At 36.7% G+C, this 17,645-nt stretch overlaps 1 protein-coding gene across 11 annotated transcripts in view; it reads left to right on the forward strand.

Annotated features, from left to right (window-relative positions):
* NKTR (natural killer cell triggering receptor) overlaps positions 1-17,645 on the forward strand; it is a 45,998-nt gene that overhangs the window by 19,431 nt on the left and 8,922 nt on the right. For 6 of the 11 annotated variants that reach the window (XM_067292006.1, XM_067292009.1, XM_067292013.1 and 3 more), the window contains 6 exons: positions 8,173-8,202; positions 9,064-9,209; positions 10,160-10,382; positions 10,960-11,115; positions 12,378-12,465; positions 16,805-16,950. In XM_067292006.1, the coding sequence (XP_067148107.1) occupies positions 8,173-8,202; positions 9,064-9,209; positions 10,160-10,382; positions 10,960-11,115; positions 12,378-12,465; positions 16,805-16,950 (789 nt within the window). The remainder of the gene's footprint in view (positions 1-8,172; positions 8,203-9,063; positions 9,210-10,159; positions 10,383-10,959; positions 11,116-12,377; positions 12,466-16,804; positions 16,951-17,645) is intronic. The other 5 variants (XM_067292007.1, XM_067292010.1, XM_067292011.1 and 2 more) reach the window with 3 other exon arrangements.

Below are 17,645 nucleotides of genomic sequence, written 5' to 3' on the forward strand. Positions count from 1 at the left end.
ATTTCGACTAGGGTCGAACGGGTACCTGCAGTGTAAGCTGTGATAGGAAATGCTAGTTATCACCATTTGTTTGTAGCATTCGTTTGGATTAGAAATTAATACTTCATGGATGTTCCTTGTTTATTGCTTTTTTTTTTTTTTTTTTTTTTTTTTTTTTTTAACCCTAGAAGAATGTGTTATGTTATTACATGTTCTTAATGTCCAGAAAATAGATCCTCTGGCTTTGTGTGTACCAGCCACAGCCAAACAGATTATCTGTGGATTATGATACTGAACATTGTATGCTGAAGGCAGTGAGATCTATGGTAGAGATTGTGTAAGGTTTTACATGTGCTCTTTAAAATGTAGTCGTTTATGATTGGGTTTTATTTTGTTTGGGGGGGATATTTTTGTTGTTTTTTCTTTCCTTTTGGAGTGTTTTTTCCTGAAGTGCCTTTCTTCTGTACTGCCGCGTAGTGCTGTTCAGATGGGTATATCAATTCTTTGGGTCCTAACACTGTGTAACATATGTACTCAAAATCAGATTTCCCTATGTTATTTCAAAGAGAAAATCCATTCTAGTATATGGCCACGATTTGTTAAACTAGAAAACACATGACTGTCCATCATGAGTAAATATTAAACATTGAAACAATGCAGGGTCTTTTGGATAAAGCAGTTGTATTCTAGGTTCAGTCTTAGTATTTTTAAACATGCTAATGTTTATGTGAATATCCATCTAGCTTAATTCCCGTTTAAAAAGGTCTTTCTGTTAATGCTTCGCAGTTTGTATTTGAAAAGATCTTTATAACTTTGGGCTTTTGTTGAGAAGAAATTTCGTTGTGATATAACACCGGTATTTTCAAAATTAAACTTTAGCGTAGTTGCTTAACTATTAAAAAAAAAAAAACCCACAAACTAACTTTTTTTTTCTTTGCCATCTTTCTTGGGGAATAAGAATGAATGGCGCTTCACTGTCTTCAGTAAAGGAGTAAATTGTCCTGATGTATATTACTATTTTCTTTGCCTGAAAAAAGATCTTCAGTATATGATAAAGTTCAGATAAGAGACATTTTTGGGTCTCTTCCTAAAGAATGTCCTAAAAATGGAAAATGAGTAGGAACCTAGGAGGAAGGCTTTCATAATTGCTGCTCTGACTTTCTGTAGAGATAAAATTGTAAGATAAACTTCAAAAGCTTGTTTGTTCTTAACCTTCAAACCAAATTTGAAATGTCATGTTTCCTTAGAGTAAACCTGAAAATACACCCACGCACTCACAGCCACACACCAATATATCTATAAAACTGTAGTTTAAAAAGCTCTCTGCAAGGCATTGGTCCACTATTTATTACTTGGTGACTTATCATTTGATTCTCCTGTCACAATTTTCCATTTTTAAGCTTATCTGAACAATATACATGAAAACTTAATGTTACCTCCGTTCAGAAGCTGTTATTTGAGGGCTCTAAAGTTTCTTTCCTTCTCTCCTGCATTTAATTCAAATGTCTTTCTCTTTCCCCTTATACTTAATAGCCTCAACCTGTTTAATTAGATTTAACAGACATGAGTGCCTTATCTCTCCCCATACTCCAAAACAGCCTAAGGTTGTGTTAATGCTAAATTGTAATTTACATGTGACAAAACAAACTGTGTTTAAAAATACTTCCATCAAACACAGAAATATTTTAGAAGATGCAGGTGTTCTTCAAAAGTTCATTCTTCTGCCTCTTTCTCAAAATCACTGTTAGGAGAAAACTTTACGGTTTGGGAATTCAGTCGGGGGGGGGGTAAGACAGCTAAACATAAAGCTGGGCGCAAGGTGCCTGTATCTTGGCGTTTGAATGAGGGCCCTTGATCCCTGACGTGCGGTTGAGATGCTTGGCTCACCTGCAGATGCCTGTATTTAATATATTCAAGTTAATACATTTAAGCTGAATCCTAGCCTTGTCCTGCAGCTAGTCCTAGAGATACGTACATTTACAGAAGCTGTACGGAAGCCGCTGCTCATGAAGGCAGGGGTGTGTGTGTGTATGTATACAGTGAGTTGCAAAGGCAGGTTCCTGTTTGATAACTCGATTTATAAAGAGGCAAGGATGGATAGTATGAAACACACAGGGCAACAGTTTGTCATCTTGTATGGAGCTTTTTGTTTTAGGTTTTTCCCCCAGCAGCAGGACTCAGTTTCTCCTTCATAACATGGCGAGTATGATATTTGAGATTCAGAGCAGGAAACGACTACTAAAGTTTTTGTCTAGGCAGACTGCTTCTGGTTTTTAACTTTGAAATGCAATATATTACAGCAGTTACTCTTGCTTAGTGACATTTGTCTGATTACTTTAGGGAATATACTGTGCACCTATGTAGCTGTTATTTTTTTAAATAAAATATACATTTATTTCCTTTAGTGATGTACTTTAAGCCGGAATTAAAATGTATTTCTTATACTCACAAAGAATGCTCAGTTATTCAGTAGTTTGTCAGTAGGAAAAATGCTCTTCAAACATGTAAACTGAAAATTAGGTGAAAGTCTTCAGTGGATATTATCAGTCTTTAAACTTGTTCATACCATTAAAACTCTAGTTTTACTAGATAGTTTTATAGAAAGGGAAATAGTTCATCTCCATTTGAACTCTTAAGTTTTAAACCGCTGTTTACATTTTTTTTATATAGTCCATGAATATCTTTAGGGATAACAGTTCTATATTTCTCTATCATACATGTGCTTAATCTGTAGCAAATGAAGGATACTTCAAGTTACTTTCTTCTATATAGTATTTGTCCAGTTGGGGCTAAAACAATATTAAGAATCCTGAATATAACGTATTTACTTCCTCAGTCAAAAGTACCTTCCCAGCTTAGCACATTTGGAATAACTAGTCTTTACAGAAGCTAACGGGCAGCGAATGTCACTCTGACAGCCTGCATTAACAATTCGGTCACTGTACAGGGCAGTGTTTTGTGCAATGTCCAAAGATCATTAAATTTGAGCTCCAGTGGTCAGTTTTGTTTGCAGTAGAAGCTCCAGACCATTCTTGATGTAAACAAGCATCTGACCGGTTCGAAAATACCTGCAGTTTTCTTTGATCAGTCAGGAATTTCTCGGGCATGGATGAGTTTGTCAAAGCATTTATACGCGACAATAGAGAAATGGGTATGGAAAAGGTAGTTTAAGTAATGTTAGGAAGTGTCCCTTTATACTGTTTGGATTCGTGAAATATTGGGACTTCCACTTTGTGTACCCAAAGGGATTTGCGGTAGCATTTTATTATAAGTTTGTGTTAAAGACACAAACAAATTGTAGAGGACCAGTTTACAAATTAGCTATTTATGTTCTCAGATAGCACCACTATTAAGTTGCTCCTTTTCTTGAGTAGCTTCTTTCAGAACCTTCAGTTGTCTAACAAGTTTTCTAAATATCTTTAGAGTTTTACAATCCTTTTTTTTAACTGTTTCATCCGCTGGTTGATGTTTGGATGTTGAATTTCTAGGCTAGGATAGAGGTTGACAGGAGGAACGCTGGGATAATATTCCTTTTTCTGTATACTTCAGTGTCTGTTTTGACTGTTAAAAGGGTTTATTATTATTATGGAGCGGGGGGGTGGGGGGAATGCATCCAGATCATTGCACGAATATGGCTGATATCCCTATGTGCATGATTTAGAGCCAGAGAGATTGCCAGCCTAGCCTAGGATGTTCCAGTTCAGGGGCCGTGTTACTGTGTTGGGCGATGATGTTCTTGAGCGATATATTCTGCTGTCAAAGGCGTCTTGTCTCTTGAGAACCCTCCGTTGTGCCCATGGCTATACCCAACCTGCCAGTAAGGAAAGTTGCAATGTGAAATAAGTGCAACTCTTGTGAAAATACTACAACTGTGTGCATGAAGTATTACAAAATACGTGAGCCTAGTTGATCCTGCAAACGCTTGCACGTGTTTAACTTTGCTTATGTTAAGGCATGTCAAAATCTGTCAAGCTGCTGTTACTAGTAAGGTAGAAATGTGAATGCGCAGAACGAAGTGTAAAGAAAACAGAACAGGAGGTGGACAAAAATAGTAATGAACCTCTCTGTTGTCGTTTAGAAGCTTTGTGTAATAACTAACTAATTACCTCGTTACTTAACCGGATAGTTTACTGAGAATCCATCCTTATTACAACTTGGAGGAGTCCTAGGGTTTTGCTCCTAACCAGTGCAAATGTTTGGAGTTCCTGCCCCTGTGTTCAAACCTATTTTACTTAAATTGAGGCCGTTTGGCTGTTGCTATAAGCTTTTTTTTTCCCCCCATATTGAGGATATTGTCAATTTAACCTGTCTCTCAAGCGCTGCTTTCTTGCTGAAGACTAGATAGCTTTTTTAGTTTTAAAGCTAATGTTTTTAATGTATGGTGTTATGCCTAGTTACTCAATTTAAACAAACTAGCCTCTTTGAACTGTTAAAGAGTATATCAATTGTGAGGATTTTGGTTTTGTTTTTACAAGTGGCTTTCTCAACATTATCAATATATTAGAAGTGGTTCATTTCTAAGTCTTTTCAATGTCCTAAAACATGTATTTGTCCAGTCGAGAGTTAGTGGGTTTTTTCCACTGTGAATAGAATACCTTTGAGCTGATTCTTCTGCAGTTTACAATTACAGAAAAGTGAACTAAAAATTTCAAATGAAAGGGGCTGATGTTTGAGCTGCGATCAAAAGTTATGTAAATGGGTGTACGTGCACTTAACATGCAGGCAGTCCTGTTGGCTTCATTATATGTTTACAAAAAGTACAGTCTGCGCAGAAGTATTCACAGGATGTCTGTATATGTCAAGTTAGAAGCCGATTATTTCTCTGCTCGGATATGCAGAGAGATAATTAAAAACTATCAGTCTATGTAGAAGCATAAGTACAGTTAAGCTTAACTGGTGATGTTTTTGAAACAGCACTTCTGTTCAGAGTGAAACCAGAACAAACCCAAAGAATTTTGGTGCGTGTGCTTTCTCTTTTTTAGAGAAAGCACCTATTTCTCTTATTTTTAGAAAAGTTTCATAATAAAAGGAAGATGTTAGACAATTGTGGAACTTAAGAAACGGTGGACTTACTGACTTACCACACATTTCACTTAAATCTAAACGCTTCAATTATGGGATGCCATCCTGTAAAGTATGCACTTAGGAACGGATTCAGTAGAGCATTTGCGCACCTATGTAAATGCAAGCATGTGAATAATCCCACTGAAATCAGTTATTCATTTGCTTAAAGTTGTGCATGTGTTCTAGCCCTTTTGCTGGTTTGAGACTTTCAGAGGGGAATGGGAGGATTCTCTTTTCTAATGGTTTATCTTTGTAATAGGGTATGCAAGCAGGTTATGTCTCCAGGTTTTTTGGTTTTAAGGAAAACTTACTGTAGTTTTCAAAGTGCCTTATATTCTAAAGAAAATTTAGAGCCCTCTTTTAGGCATCCTTGTTCTGCATACGACTTGATTAATATTAATTTAAAATTTGTATTTAATAAAACATAGACTCAGTTTTGTCTGAAAATGTATTACAATTTATTTCTGCCATTTTTGTGTAAAATTTACAGAAACAGTGTTACATCGTGCGCTCCAAAGGTAATGTCTCATTCCTCTAAGGCTGTGTCCTTTCCTTTTCTTCTCTTACTGTTTTTATCTTTCTTGTCTTTCTGATCATATTGTTATGTGCATTGAATCTTTTGTTAGGACTGAGGTTCTCGAGGGTGGGGAATAACACACTTTTTATCAAAAAGATACTTTCCTCATCAGCAGTATCGAACCAATTTACCTTAATCTTGAGTGAATAAAGATAACTGTCTTTCTGTAAATAACTTGGACAATAGTATATATTCTAAGGCAGACTTCGAATTAGTTTAAACTATAAAAGTTATTTTTATTAAAGCAATTCTATAGATACTATTTCTTGGGAGGAACTCACCATAACTGGGTTTCTTAATGCGAAAGTATTAAGTAGGTTTTTTCCTGACGAAGTTCTGAAATCAAAGTAAACGCTTAAGAGCTGACAGGCGGAACGTACGCACAAAGCTTTGAAGTGGTCTTCTAAAGTGGAAATGTTTGCAGAATAATTCTAATTTTATAACCATAACCTTGAGATGAGAGAACTTTCAAAAGCACAATGAGGAGTTTGGTTTCCGCTTCCCTTAGGAAGCCTGTTAGGTCACCTAACTCCTTTTCATGCATTTGGAGAAAGTTTCCCTCTTGGGTAATGCTTTTCCTTGTGTTTTCGTTTCACGAACAAGTAAATGAGGAAAATTCTATCCGTTTTATCTTTCAAATTGCCAGTGTAACGAAAGAAACCTCTAAATGGCTTTTAATGCTGCTGACTGTCCCTCTCCTTGCTCGTTGAGGACTAGTCTAAAGAAAGTACGCGCTTAGGTAACTCGCTGAATTGGTCTATAAGTGCCGCTGCTGCGTGGCAGGAGCGCGTTACTACAGTATTTATATGAAGTGTGTTGAACCTGTTGCTTTCTCTAGCTAATTCTAAATGCTAAGATTTGTTTACTGTTGGTTTCACTGAAGTAACCCACTTCTATTTTCACTACTTTAAATCAACTTTATAATTAAGCCTGCTTAAAATATTTACTTGACAGCAGGTTGTTAATGCAGTTCACTTTTGCTTATAGAACTTCAAAAGCTGTAAGAAATTGTCTGTTTGTAGCAATATGCTGTATCGGTCAGAGAAAAAACAAGTACACGAAGTCCTATTGAGAGAGAAATAAAACGTCTTCTCGATACAATTTCTTTCCCTGTGTTAAACTAGAGAAGTTTTCTGTAATATTCAGTATTACAGAAGTGGAAGGTCTGGTTGGTGTTTGGAGATTAATAAAATTGGAGTGTAAACACTCCTGATTTGCAGTTCCATCTTTTGGCATGCATTCCAACACTGAAGCGTTTTGTGATCTAGTAGCTCAAAACTAGAGTGAAGGTACGTGCTTAAAAGTAGCTTTTCAGTGCTATAAAAAAAAAATGCTACTTCATTATCCCAAGTCTGCCTTGTTACGAATTCAGGTGAAGCATCTAGACCCCATGATTATTTTTTAAGGGAGAAGAGTGGAAGAAGGCTGGAAAGAAAAATCGGTGACCAAGGAGGAGAGGGGAAAAAATGTTTTTGAATAATAAAATAACTTAAAATGCAAGTCACCTAGATTTCCTTCCACTCCCCACCCTATATGTAAGGTTAATGCAAGTTCTGATGTCCCTTAGTTTTGTCCATATAGTGTGGTTCCCATTGCAACATTAATGTAGGTTAGCCTATAGAACTTGGATGAAGAAGTTGTGCGAATATGTTTCTGAATACAGAAGGAATTTCCTTTCTTCATTGGAAAAGGATTTAGAAGGGTACCAGGTGATAGCATTATTATCATAAACTTGAATCTTAAAATATATATATAGATGCACAGCATTGAATATTCATTTTTGAAGTCGAGTCAGAAATTTGGTATAGCTTCATCAGACATCTCGTAGGCTAACGTACAAAACGTCATGCACCGGGATTTCCCTTTCAGGCTAGAAACAGCCAAATAGGGGAAGTCTGAATTCATCACAGAAAAACTGTAAAGTATCGTATACTGTCTGCTTGCATTGTGCTGCTGTTACTTTAGGGAAGCCTGTGAACTTTATGAGCTGAAGTGCTGTAGTCTTGGTGGTTAAATGTAGATGTATTGCTCTGTATTCTGAATTATGAAGCCAATCAAGTAGATGGAGAGTAAGAAAGCAGGAAAAAGAGACAAGCAAAGAATCTCTCACATATTATAACTCTGCTTTCCTTTTCTTATTTTTTTTAATAGAACTGATTTTTAGGTGACTCTGTAATTTCAGAAATGTTTAAATTCCAATAGTTAGCCAGTATTTATTGTAAATTCATATCTTCTCGGATTAAAAATGTTAGTTATATTTGAGTGTTTATTTAAAGATATTTATTTGAAGATTATTGCATGCATGTAATGATATTTGGTAGAACTTTCAAGTGTGCGCAGTTAGCTAAACTTAAATGTCATATAAGGGTTTAAAAAAGGGCCTATATATGTAATTTGTAAGGTTTTTAATTCCATATATGTAACTGGATTTTTTCACTATTTTTTTGTCTTACCTTCGCCTTTTTTTATTTTTCTGTGCCATTCTCCTCTCTTACTTCATCTGAATCCCTGATTTTTTTTATCATCTTACCATCTTGCTGTTTGTCAAACAGAACAACAAAACCTGCTCCTCATCTTGATGGGTAAGAGTCCTAAAATTTTTCCAATGCTGATAAAATTTGAAGATTGTTCATGAGTTTTCATGTCTCGTGTTGAAAGTAGACAGGAGTGGGGAAAAATACTTATTTCCGTGAAAGACTATATAATAGAACCAGATAGAAAACAAAAGCTTGTTTTGTTCTTTTGTCAAAATTTCAAATCATAATTTATTTTCTAAAGCTGGTCAAAAGCTTGAAAGGTCCTAAATCTTAACTTTTGGTTATTTAAATTTGTTTGCTGCGCTCAGCCCATAAATCAGTGAGTTGAAATGTCATATTTAATATATTTGGATAGTAATTTTTTCATACATACTTATCCTCAAAATCCTTCCTGGAAGTACTAATTATGGGGCAAATGAAGAAGAAGAAAAGAGAAATGTGATGAGATATAACAGAATTAGGCATACCTCAGTTATAACTATCCCTGACATGTCAGCAGGAACTTGTGTGCTGAGTTTGTGTAGACATAAAATGCTCATTCTCTGGGGAAAGATGTAATTCTGTGCTTTCTTGAGTTACTGTCCCCAGATCTCTCTTGCACAAAGGTTCAAAAATAGAGGGATGGATTAGATGACCTGTTTACACTGCCTGTCTAGAAGAGTAGAATGACATCAGCAAATGGTTCTCCAAAATTGAACCAGAGAGGACTTTTGTTTCCTGTTGCATGAAATCCTAACACTGTTGTAAATGTAAAACTGATAAAAATCTTATTTTAAAAGTATAATATATTATAAAGATCCAGATGATGCCAGTGAAGCTGAATGTTTCAGAGTGACTTTTTTAATCTGAAGAATTCATTGGGAAAGAATTGTAAACATTTGTATTTTCCAAATCCTTTTTCTGCAGTGTACACGTTGTCTTTGGACTGGTGATTTCTGGTTTTGAAGTAATAGAACAAATAGAAAATCTGAAAACTGATACTGCAAGTAGGCCCTATGCAGATGTACGAGTTATTGACTGTGGGGTGCTTGTTACAAAATCAGCAAAAGATGGTAAGTATGCATATGCTTGAAGGTAACTGCCTGCTTCCTATCCTCTTTAATTAATACTCGATGTCAATGTGACATACGAAGAGTGGAATGGAAAATGGAAACCCAAACATAAGCTTTAGAAACTGCACAAAATTCAACTTCAAGACAAGATTTATTATAAGTTCATCTAATGTTAATATCATTGGTGTATATATAGTTAACATAATTTTCCTTTTGATATTTCATGTGAGAATTCATAGGGAATGAATATTCTTAGATATATGTTTGGATAGTTGCTGTTTAACGGTAGATTATTATGAGTTTGGGGTTTTTACTCCAGATTTGACTTTACTCAAAGTTAATGTGGTTATTTATCTCCTGTAGAGAGAGTCAGTGAATAAATAATATAGAAGTATGAGGATGCAAAAAGGAGAATACAAAGTTTTAGAAATGAGAAGTATACAACTGAGGTTGAGATTAGCTTTTTCATAAACTTTCTTCTGCAAAGAAGAAAGCCTCTTTTAAAATTATACTTATTGGCATTTGTTAATGTTGAATTTATTATTATAAACCTACTGGGTATGACACAAACGTTTTGGCTTGGCAATGGTACACCACCTAACATGGCAGAAGTTGTGGATGGACGTTTTTATAATTCACTCGATAACAGCTAAAGGCTTTTTTTCTTCACAACCTCTTTGAAAAATATTTGTGTCATTTTTTTGATGAGGGTTAGGCTGGACACAATCACAGGAATTTTTATTATTGTACTTACTGTAATGGACCTAATCTTGAAAAAACTCTTCATGGCCTATGTACAGTGCTTTTCTGGAGCAGTGTGTGTGTATATGTGTGTGTGTGTGTGTACATATATACACACACACAGTTGCTTATTTTGTGCTGTGTATATGTACACAATACACGTATGAATGTGTATGCACTGTAAAACTGAAACACTATCTGTTTCTAAGCTTTGGAGAAGAAGAGAAAAGTATGTTCTGAGTCGGAAGCTTCGGACTCCTCCTCCAGTGCATCAAGCTCTTCAGAAACCTCATCTGAAAGTGAGGCTGAAAATGAAAGAAGTAGAAGAAGAAAGCGTAAAAGAAGAGCTAAAACTAAACAGTCAAGGAAACGAAGAAAGGAAGAGAGGAAGAAAGAGGAGCCAAGGTGCAAGCGAACCTCAAACCAAAGACGGTGACTAGTGTCTTAACTTTAAGAATTTCAGAGAAATTTGAGAAATACTACATTGTTTTCATGAAGTAGTCATGCAATGAATATGAAGGTGTTATTCTATAAGGTTGGGCTTTGTTGGTTGATTTAAAAAAAACACAAACTAAAGCTGAGAATGCTGTGTAGATTTTTATATGAAACAGTTCAGTTAAGATCTTGGTAAACAGAAGCTAATAGTAAGTTTGAAATTAATGCATCTAGGCACGTTGAAGTACTTGGGATTCAGTATTTCTGTGTGAGAAGCGAGAGATGCAAATAAGAGATCTTTGACTTCATAATCAATTATATTTTTGTAAATATTCTATGACAATTGGTATATCAAAGGCAAAATTCTTAGCTGTAAAGTGGGAGCTGAACCTTTTTTTTGTAATACTGCACCATCCTCCCTTTAGGTGTTAGCATAAAATAAGTGAATGATGAAACACGTTTCAGTTTTGCAGCCATCTTAAAGCATCATGTGGGCTTATTTGGGGAATTCATTTTGAAAAGTGGTGGCTTTCTCAGTTGACAATTTTTATTTATAAAATTATTTTTCTCATAGCAGCCTTTCTGACAAGAGTGATATAAATGAAAAAGCAGTCGATGTTAGCACGAAGAGGGACAAGCCTGTGGTACGTCCTGAAGAAATTCCCCCAGTGCCTGAAAACAGATTTTTGCTAAGAAGAGATGTGCCTGTTGTCAACGTAGAACCTGAACCGTAAGGAACACTGAGCTTTCTTGTTACGTTAGCTTTTTTTAGTGGAAACTATAAGTAAAATTTTCCCACTAACATTGTATTGATAGCACTGATAACCAAACGATGACTGTAATCAGAATTTCTAAATGAGGTAATTTAGCTGCCCTTTTTACAGTTTTCTTTGGAATTTTCTTTTCAACTTGGATCAGGTTTTTTAGTGAAATCTAATGAGTTAGCTTCATTGGCCTTTAAGGATCATACATGTAACAATCTTAAATACAGATGATGCAAAAAGATTATTTGGTACTTCTGGAAGAAATTCTGTGATATAAAACATTGCAAATATTTGATTGCAAGGCAAGCTTAAACGGGAGAGGTGATTTTGCATCTTCCTTATACCAACAGAGAAATTTTGGCTCAAAATTAATCAGTCAACTAGAATTTTATAAGCAATCTGTAGTTTTTGAGAATAGGAGGGTTGGTTTGTTTGTTTTTGAGACAAAGTCATGAGTTTACAAATTATTTTTGATTTGAACTTTGCACATCTACTGAATTTCAGTTATTGTTCTTTTCTATCAAATTTCCTCAGTTTTGGAGTCAAATGGGTTAATATAACACATCACCAGTCATCTCTAAAATCTATTTTTATATATATATATTTATTTATTTATTTATATGTATATTATATTAAAAAAAAATGTTAGTGATATACTCTCCTGTAAGCCTTTTCTTAAAATGATACTTTAGTTGTGTCTTTAGAGTCTCTGTATCTGCTTCTTTCAAGCACGTTAAACAAACCACGTAAAAAGGAATGCTGAACTGCCTCTTGTTGCTTAGGGAAAGAAGCAACCCTTCAAAACTTGTGGACTATCTGGGGCTCCTGTTGACATTAAGAATCTCAGCAGTTACAGAACAAACTACTCTGTTGGTGTCGTTTTCATGATTTGTGTACCAACCACAAATTAACATCTTTGGAAAAGTTATGCACTACTTCGGCAGAGTACTTTGCAGCAGAGTTCGTTGTTAGCATTTATTTATCATGTAGGGAGGGCAGATAGTCAACACAGGTGGATGAAGACCAATATCTATTAATTTGTCTTTCGTTGCAAAACTATTTGGTGCTTGCTTGCTTCTTTCCTAGAATATGATTCACTGAATTCTCAGTTCCACTATATTAAAATATAAGATGAATATTCGGTATGCTTAACTTAATCTGCTAAGTTTAAGTTAAAATTTTTATATGGTTTTTTGCACTTAAGCTCGTATTTTATTAATGTATTTAGGAAGCTTCTTGATGCTGCACCAGTTCTGACTGACCAGAAACCATCAGTCTCTAAATCAGGACGAAAAATTAAAGGAAGAGGCACAATAGTATGTGTATATTCTTTCCTCTCTCCCAACGTCTTCTCTGACCTCAAGGTTGAATTTTCTTGAAGGCTTTGTTGACACTTTAACTATTGTTGGCATGCTGTAGACTCTAGCTTAGAAGGTTGAAAAGTTGTTGTAAAGAAGTTCATTTTATAATGTTTTTTCTTCCGTCCTTCTTGTTAATATCTTCTTGCCTAAAGATTGTTTGGGAAAACAGAAGCTTACTCCTCAGCTATGAGAACTCAAAACATAAGAATAAAATTCTTATTTAAAGAATGAAATTAATTCAACCAAATTCATCCCAGACAAGCCACAAGATCTGCAGCAATGAGCTTTAACTCTTTTTCACTCATTGGATTTCCTCACTGTTTCAGTATGCCTTTGGGATGTAAAGCATAACAGTAGATATGGCTGTCCTACATTGTCATAAAAGTATGCAGCCTGTTCTGATGTATATTGGTTGTCTCCCGAGTTCTGATATTTGCACCTTCTGATGATTGTGTGTATGTTGGTGGGCAAAAGCAATTTTGTTGCCAGCAGTGGCAGAATCACTTAATTTTTGTTTTCTTTTCTCATTTTAGATAAACTCTTATTTCCTTTCTTACCTATATAGCATAGCATAGTTTGCCAGATTTCATCTGCTCTCAATGCTGAGATCAAATTCATGTAATGTCTTAGATGACACTGTATAGGCAAGAAGTTACTTTTTGGTAATGCTAGTAGAAAAGAGCCTCCTCGCCCCGATGCACAGACTCAATCCAGTTTTTATATCTTCCTCTGCAAAGACTGCTGCTGTTCATGTAGATTTCATTTGCACTTCAGAATTTGGTATCCTGAAGATTTTTGCTTTTGCATTAGTGCCACTGTTGTTAAGCAAAAGTTTTCTCGTCTCCGCTTTAATACATCCACAGTACAAGGCCTGAAACACTGCACAACTACACTGTGGGTTTTTTCAGTCTGGTTTTTTTTTTTTTCAGTCTACACTGTGTTTTTCAGTAGAAGAAGGTGAAAGTAAGAATATTTTTCTTAAATGTGCATTTGTTTCTGGTGTATTTCAAATGTAGAATACCATGAGTGAGCATATTCCTCCCCTTAAGAACACTTTCATGGGTCAGTTTAGCAGGTGGCATTTGGGTAGCCATAACCTGTAGAAGACTTGATGCTGCAGAATCAACTTTGCAAGTGAGAGTCCTCAGGTACACCTACTGGCATAGCTTAAGACACTTTTCATTAGAAGGGGCTTAACTTAGACTCCCCAAAGCATGCTTTTCTTATGTGATAGTCACTGAGATTGTGGAATGCCTTTCAACTGGTTCCTGTGACATGAAGATTTTAAGCCACAAAATTAATGGTTTAGATGGCTCTAACATGGAACAAGGAATTTCCAGTGTTTGGGCCTCATCTGAGAGCCTCCTTGTCCCTTATTTGCTAGCCTTGACATTAAATATGATAGCTGTCCTCAGAGGCTGTGCCTCTGTGTCCACCTTTCTGCATCTGACAGCTTTCATTTGTATTTGACAGTTGTGATAATCCACAGAGGGAAACCTTTGAAATTGAAAGTTCTGGTTTTTGTTTTTTACGAAAAGAAAACCTTCTAAAAAACTAGCTTAAAGTTACAAGAGTCACAGAATGGCTGAGGTTGGAAGAGACCTTTACAGATCATCTAGGCCACCCCCCCTGCTCAAGCTGCTGCACCTAGAACAGGCTGCCCAGCACGGTGTCCAGACAGTTTTTGAATATCTCCAAGTTTGGAGACTCCACAACCTCTCTGAGCAACCTATCCCAGTGCTCAGTCACCCTCACAGAAGAGAAGTGTTTTCTGACGTTCAGCTGGAATTTCCTGTGTTTCAGTTTTTGTCTGTTGACTCTCGTCCTGTTGCTGGGCACCACTGAGAAGAGTCTGGCCCTGACCTCTTGACACCGTCCCATCAGCTATTTCTAAATGTTAAGAGCCTCCCTCAGTCTTCTCTTCTCCAGGCTGAACAGTTCCAGCTCTCTCAGTGTTTTCTCATATGAAAGAGGCTCCAGTCCCTTAATCATCTTAGTGGCCCTTTGCTGGACTTGCTCCAGCAGGTCCATGTCTCTCTTGTACTGGGGAGCCCAGCACTGGACGCAGTACTCCAGATGTGGCCTCACCAAGGCTGAGTAGAGGGGCAGGATCACCTCCCTCCACATGCTGGCAATGCTCTGTCTAATGCACCCCAGGATACCATTGGCCTTCTTGGCCACAGGGACACATTGCTGGCTCATGGTTAACCTGGTGTCCACCAGCACTCCCAGGTCCTTCTCCTCAGAGCTGCTCTCCTGCAGGTCGGTCCCCAACCTGTCCTGGTGCATGGGGTTATTCCTCCCCGGGTGCAGGACCCTGAACCTGCCTTTGCTGAGCTTCCTGAGGTTCCTGTTTTCCCATCTCTCCAGCCTGCCAAGGTCCCTCTGAATGGCAGCACAGCCCTCTGGTGTATCATCCACTCCTCTCAGTTTTGAATCATCAGCAAACTTGCTGAGGGTGCATTAGGGGCCATCATCCAGGTTGTTGATGAATAAGTTGAACAGGATTGGACCCAGTGTTGACCCTGAGATACACTACTAGTTACTGGCCTCCAAATAGACTTTGTGCCACTTATCGCAACCCTCTGAGCTCTGCTGTTCAGCCAGTTTTCAGTCCAGTTTTGGACTGAAAGTCTGCTCATCTAGTCTGCCCTTCCTGAGCTTGCCTATGAGGATGTTATGGGAGACAGCGTCAAAAGCTTTGCTGAAGTCAAGGTAGACTACATCCACTGCTCTCCCCTTATCTACTCAGCCAGTTATTCCATCATAGAAGGGTATCAGGTTGGTGAAGCATGATTTCCCCTTGGTGAATCCATGCTGATTACTCCTGATCACCTTGCCCTTCTTGTGCTTAGAAATTGTATCCAGGATTAGCTGCTCCATCACCTTTCCAGGGATTGAGATGAGGCTGACTGGCCTGTAGTTCCCTGAAAGTTAAGTGGAATTGGCTTTTGCAGGGGTTTGGGGTATCTGTGTCTTGTTTTTCCTAATTTGGGTACCTTCTTGGCAAAATTAAGAATGAAAACCGATAATATCAGAAATGATTTAGAGCTAGCAATTAGTTAAAGTAACACATTTTCTACCATATCTAGTGGTTTCTATCCAGGGCCAACTGGTTTGATATTGAAGGTACTCATCTGTAGTTTTGAATTCTCTCAGATTCTGAAAGCAAAAGAATCTATAGTACAATCTGAAAAAATTAGAGAGGTCCTTGAATAACCTGTTATATGCTGTTCATCTGTGAAAGGTGTAATTTGAGGGTGTTTTTTGTTTTGTTTGTTTGTTTTTAAGTAGTCATTGCTTTACTCAAAGGATAGGGAAGTTGCAAGTCTCTGTGGCAGGTTTTCTTTATAATGTTTTATATAAACAGATGACTCTTCAGTTCACTACAGGCAGAAGTACTTAATTCTATATAAACTAATACAAGGATCTTTACATTTTTGTTCTAGTGGACAGTCTTGGTTTTTTCAAACGTTACTTGCTTTATAAATGGCTTAAAGTAATTGAGTAAAATCCAGACATTCCTCTTCTTTTGTTAATTGAGTCAAGGAGCATTTAATTTCCTCGTACAAGTTATCTAAGTGCGTTTCCAACTGGGTAATGGAAAATAAAGAGTTAGTAATACTAAAGTTTGTTCTGCTGCTGCACACATAGCTCTTATTGCCTACTTGATTGCTGCGCCTAAATATCAATTTTTAGCATGAAGCTTCCTTTGCATTTTTGTGAGACCTTTTTTGCTTGGAGGAGGTCTTGAACTGGATGCACATTCCTGAAGGGGTGAACAGCAGTTACTTTTGAAACAGAGCTTGGCTTTACATGTACAAGCAGCTAAGTGTCTGTTAACTGTGAAGTGAGACTTCTGTGCTTTAATAGCCTGAAGAAAAATTGGTTAATTATCTGCAGTGATTGTGTTACTCCAGAACATGTTATGTAAAGGGAATCCATGGCCATCTTGATCACGATCAATTCTTCCCTTCCCATTTTGAAAAGATGGGATAGCTGTCCCTTCTCTACTTTGGGCTTTGAGAAATGACCTCACAGTATGAAAAGATACAGTTAGCCCTGTAATCCTGTTTCAAATGTGTGGGATATGCATATCAAAAGTGGTTATTTTTGGCACGAAATTCAAAATTTACATGTTCTTTGTGGATTTTATGTGGAAATAACTGGATGAAGTTGTCTGGCTAGTGTTATGAAGATGCATGCAAAATCTGTAAAAGAAGCACCAGATATTTTCTATATTATTCAGTCTCCTTTGAAATAAATATATAATTATCCTTCTCTGTTTTCATAGCGATATCACACCCCACCTCGGTCACGGTCATGTTCTGAATCCGAAGATGATGAGAGTAGTGAGACCCCTCCCCACTGGAAAGAGGAAATGCAGAGATTAAGAACATATAGACCACCTAGTGGAGAAAAGTGGAGTAAAGGCGATAAGTAAGATCCATAATACAAATTTAAGTGTCTTGGTTTTTACACAGGCTTTAATAACTTATGCAGATGTACCTTGTCATTCTTGTTGTTTACAAAAAAAAAAAAGTAAAAGGATCTTTGTAGCTAACATATTCCATTTTAAATTCAGAACATTAGAAATTGAAAACTTTCTTAAAACCTTTCTACTTTGCTGGTATAACAGCAGCTGAACACATGCTGAAAAGTGTCAGGAGGCCAGAATGGTTGGTTTCTGATAGTGCCATCTTAGGCACTTATTTAAGAAGAAACCTGTCCAGTCGCCTGTCACTTTTTATTGTGCTAGTGATGTCAAATTTCCTTTAGCTTCAAACTTGGTTATCTGGTTTCTTTGGATACCGAATAAGACTGCTGAATCTACCATTTCTATATCAAGTTTTAGTTATTTGTTCTTTCTACAGTTAGAAACTCTCCACTGGAAGTCAGCCTCTCCAGAACTTCTGATGACTTGATGATAAACATGAGCTTGTATCAAAGTATGATGGTTAAAACCCAAGGGCAGAACTGAAGGATATTATATACAATGATTATTGAATAATTGCAAATGTTTGTCATAAACCACTTCAATGAACTGAAGAAACTCAGTATATAATGTATTGCAACACACCAGCTAAAAGAATACTAAATAAGATGATATTATTAAATTTAAACATGGTTTATGA

Source organism: Apteryx mantelli, chromosome 2, assembly GCF_036417845.1.
Source record: "Apteryx mantelli isolate bAptMan1 chromosome 2, bAptMan1.hap1, whole genome shotgun sequence".
NCBI lineage: Eukaryota > Metazoa > Chordata > Aves > Apterygiformes > Apterygidae > Apteryx > Apteryx mantelli.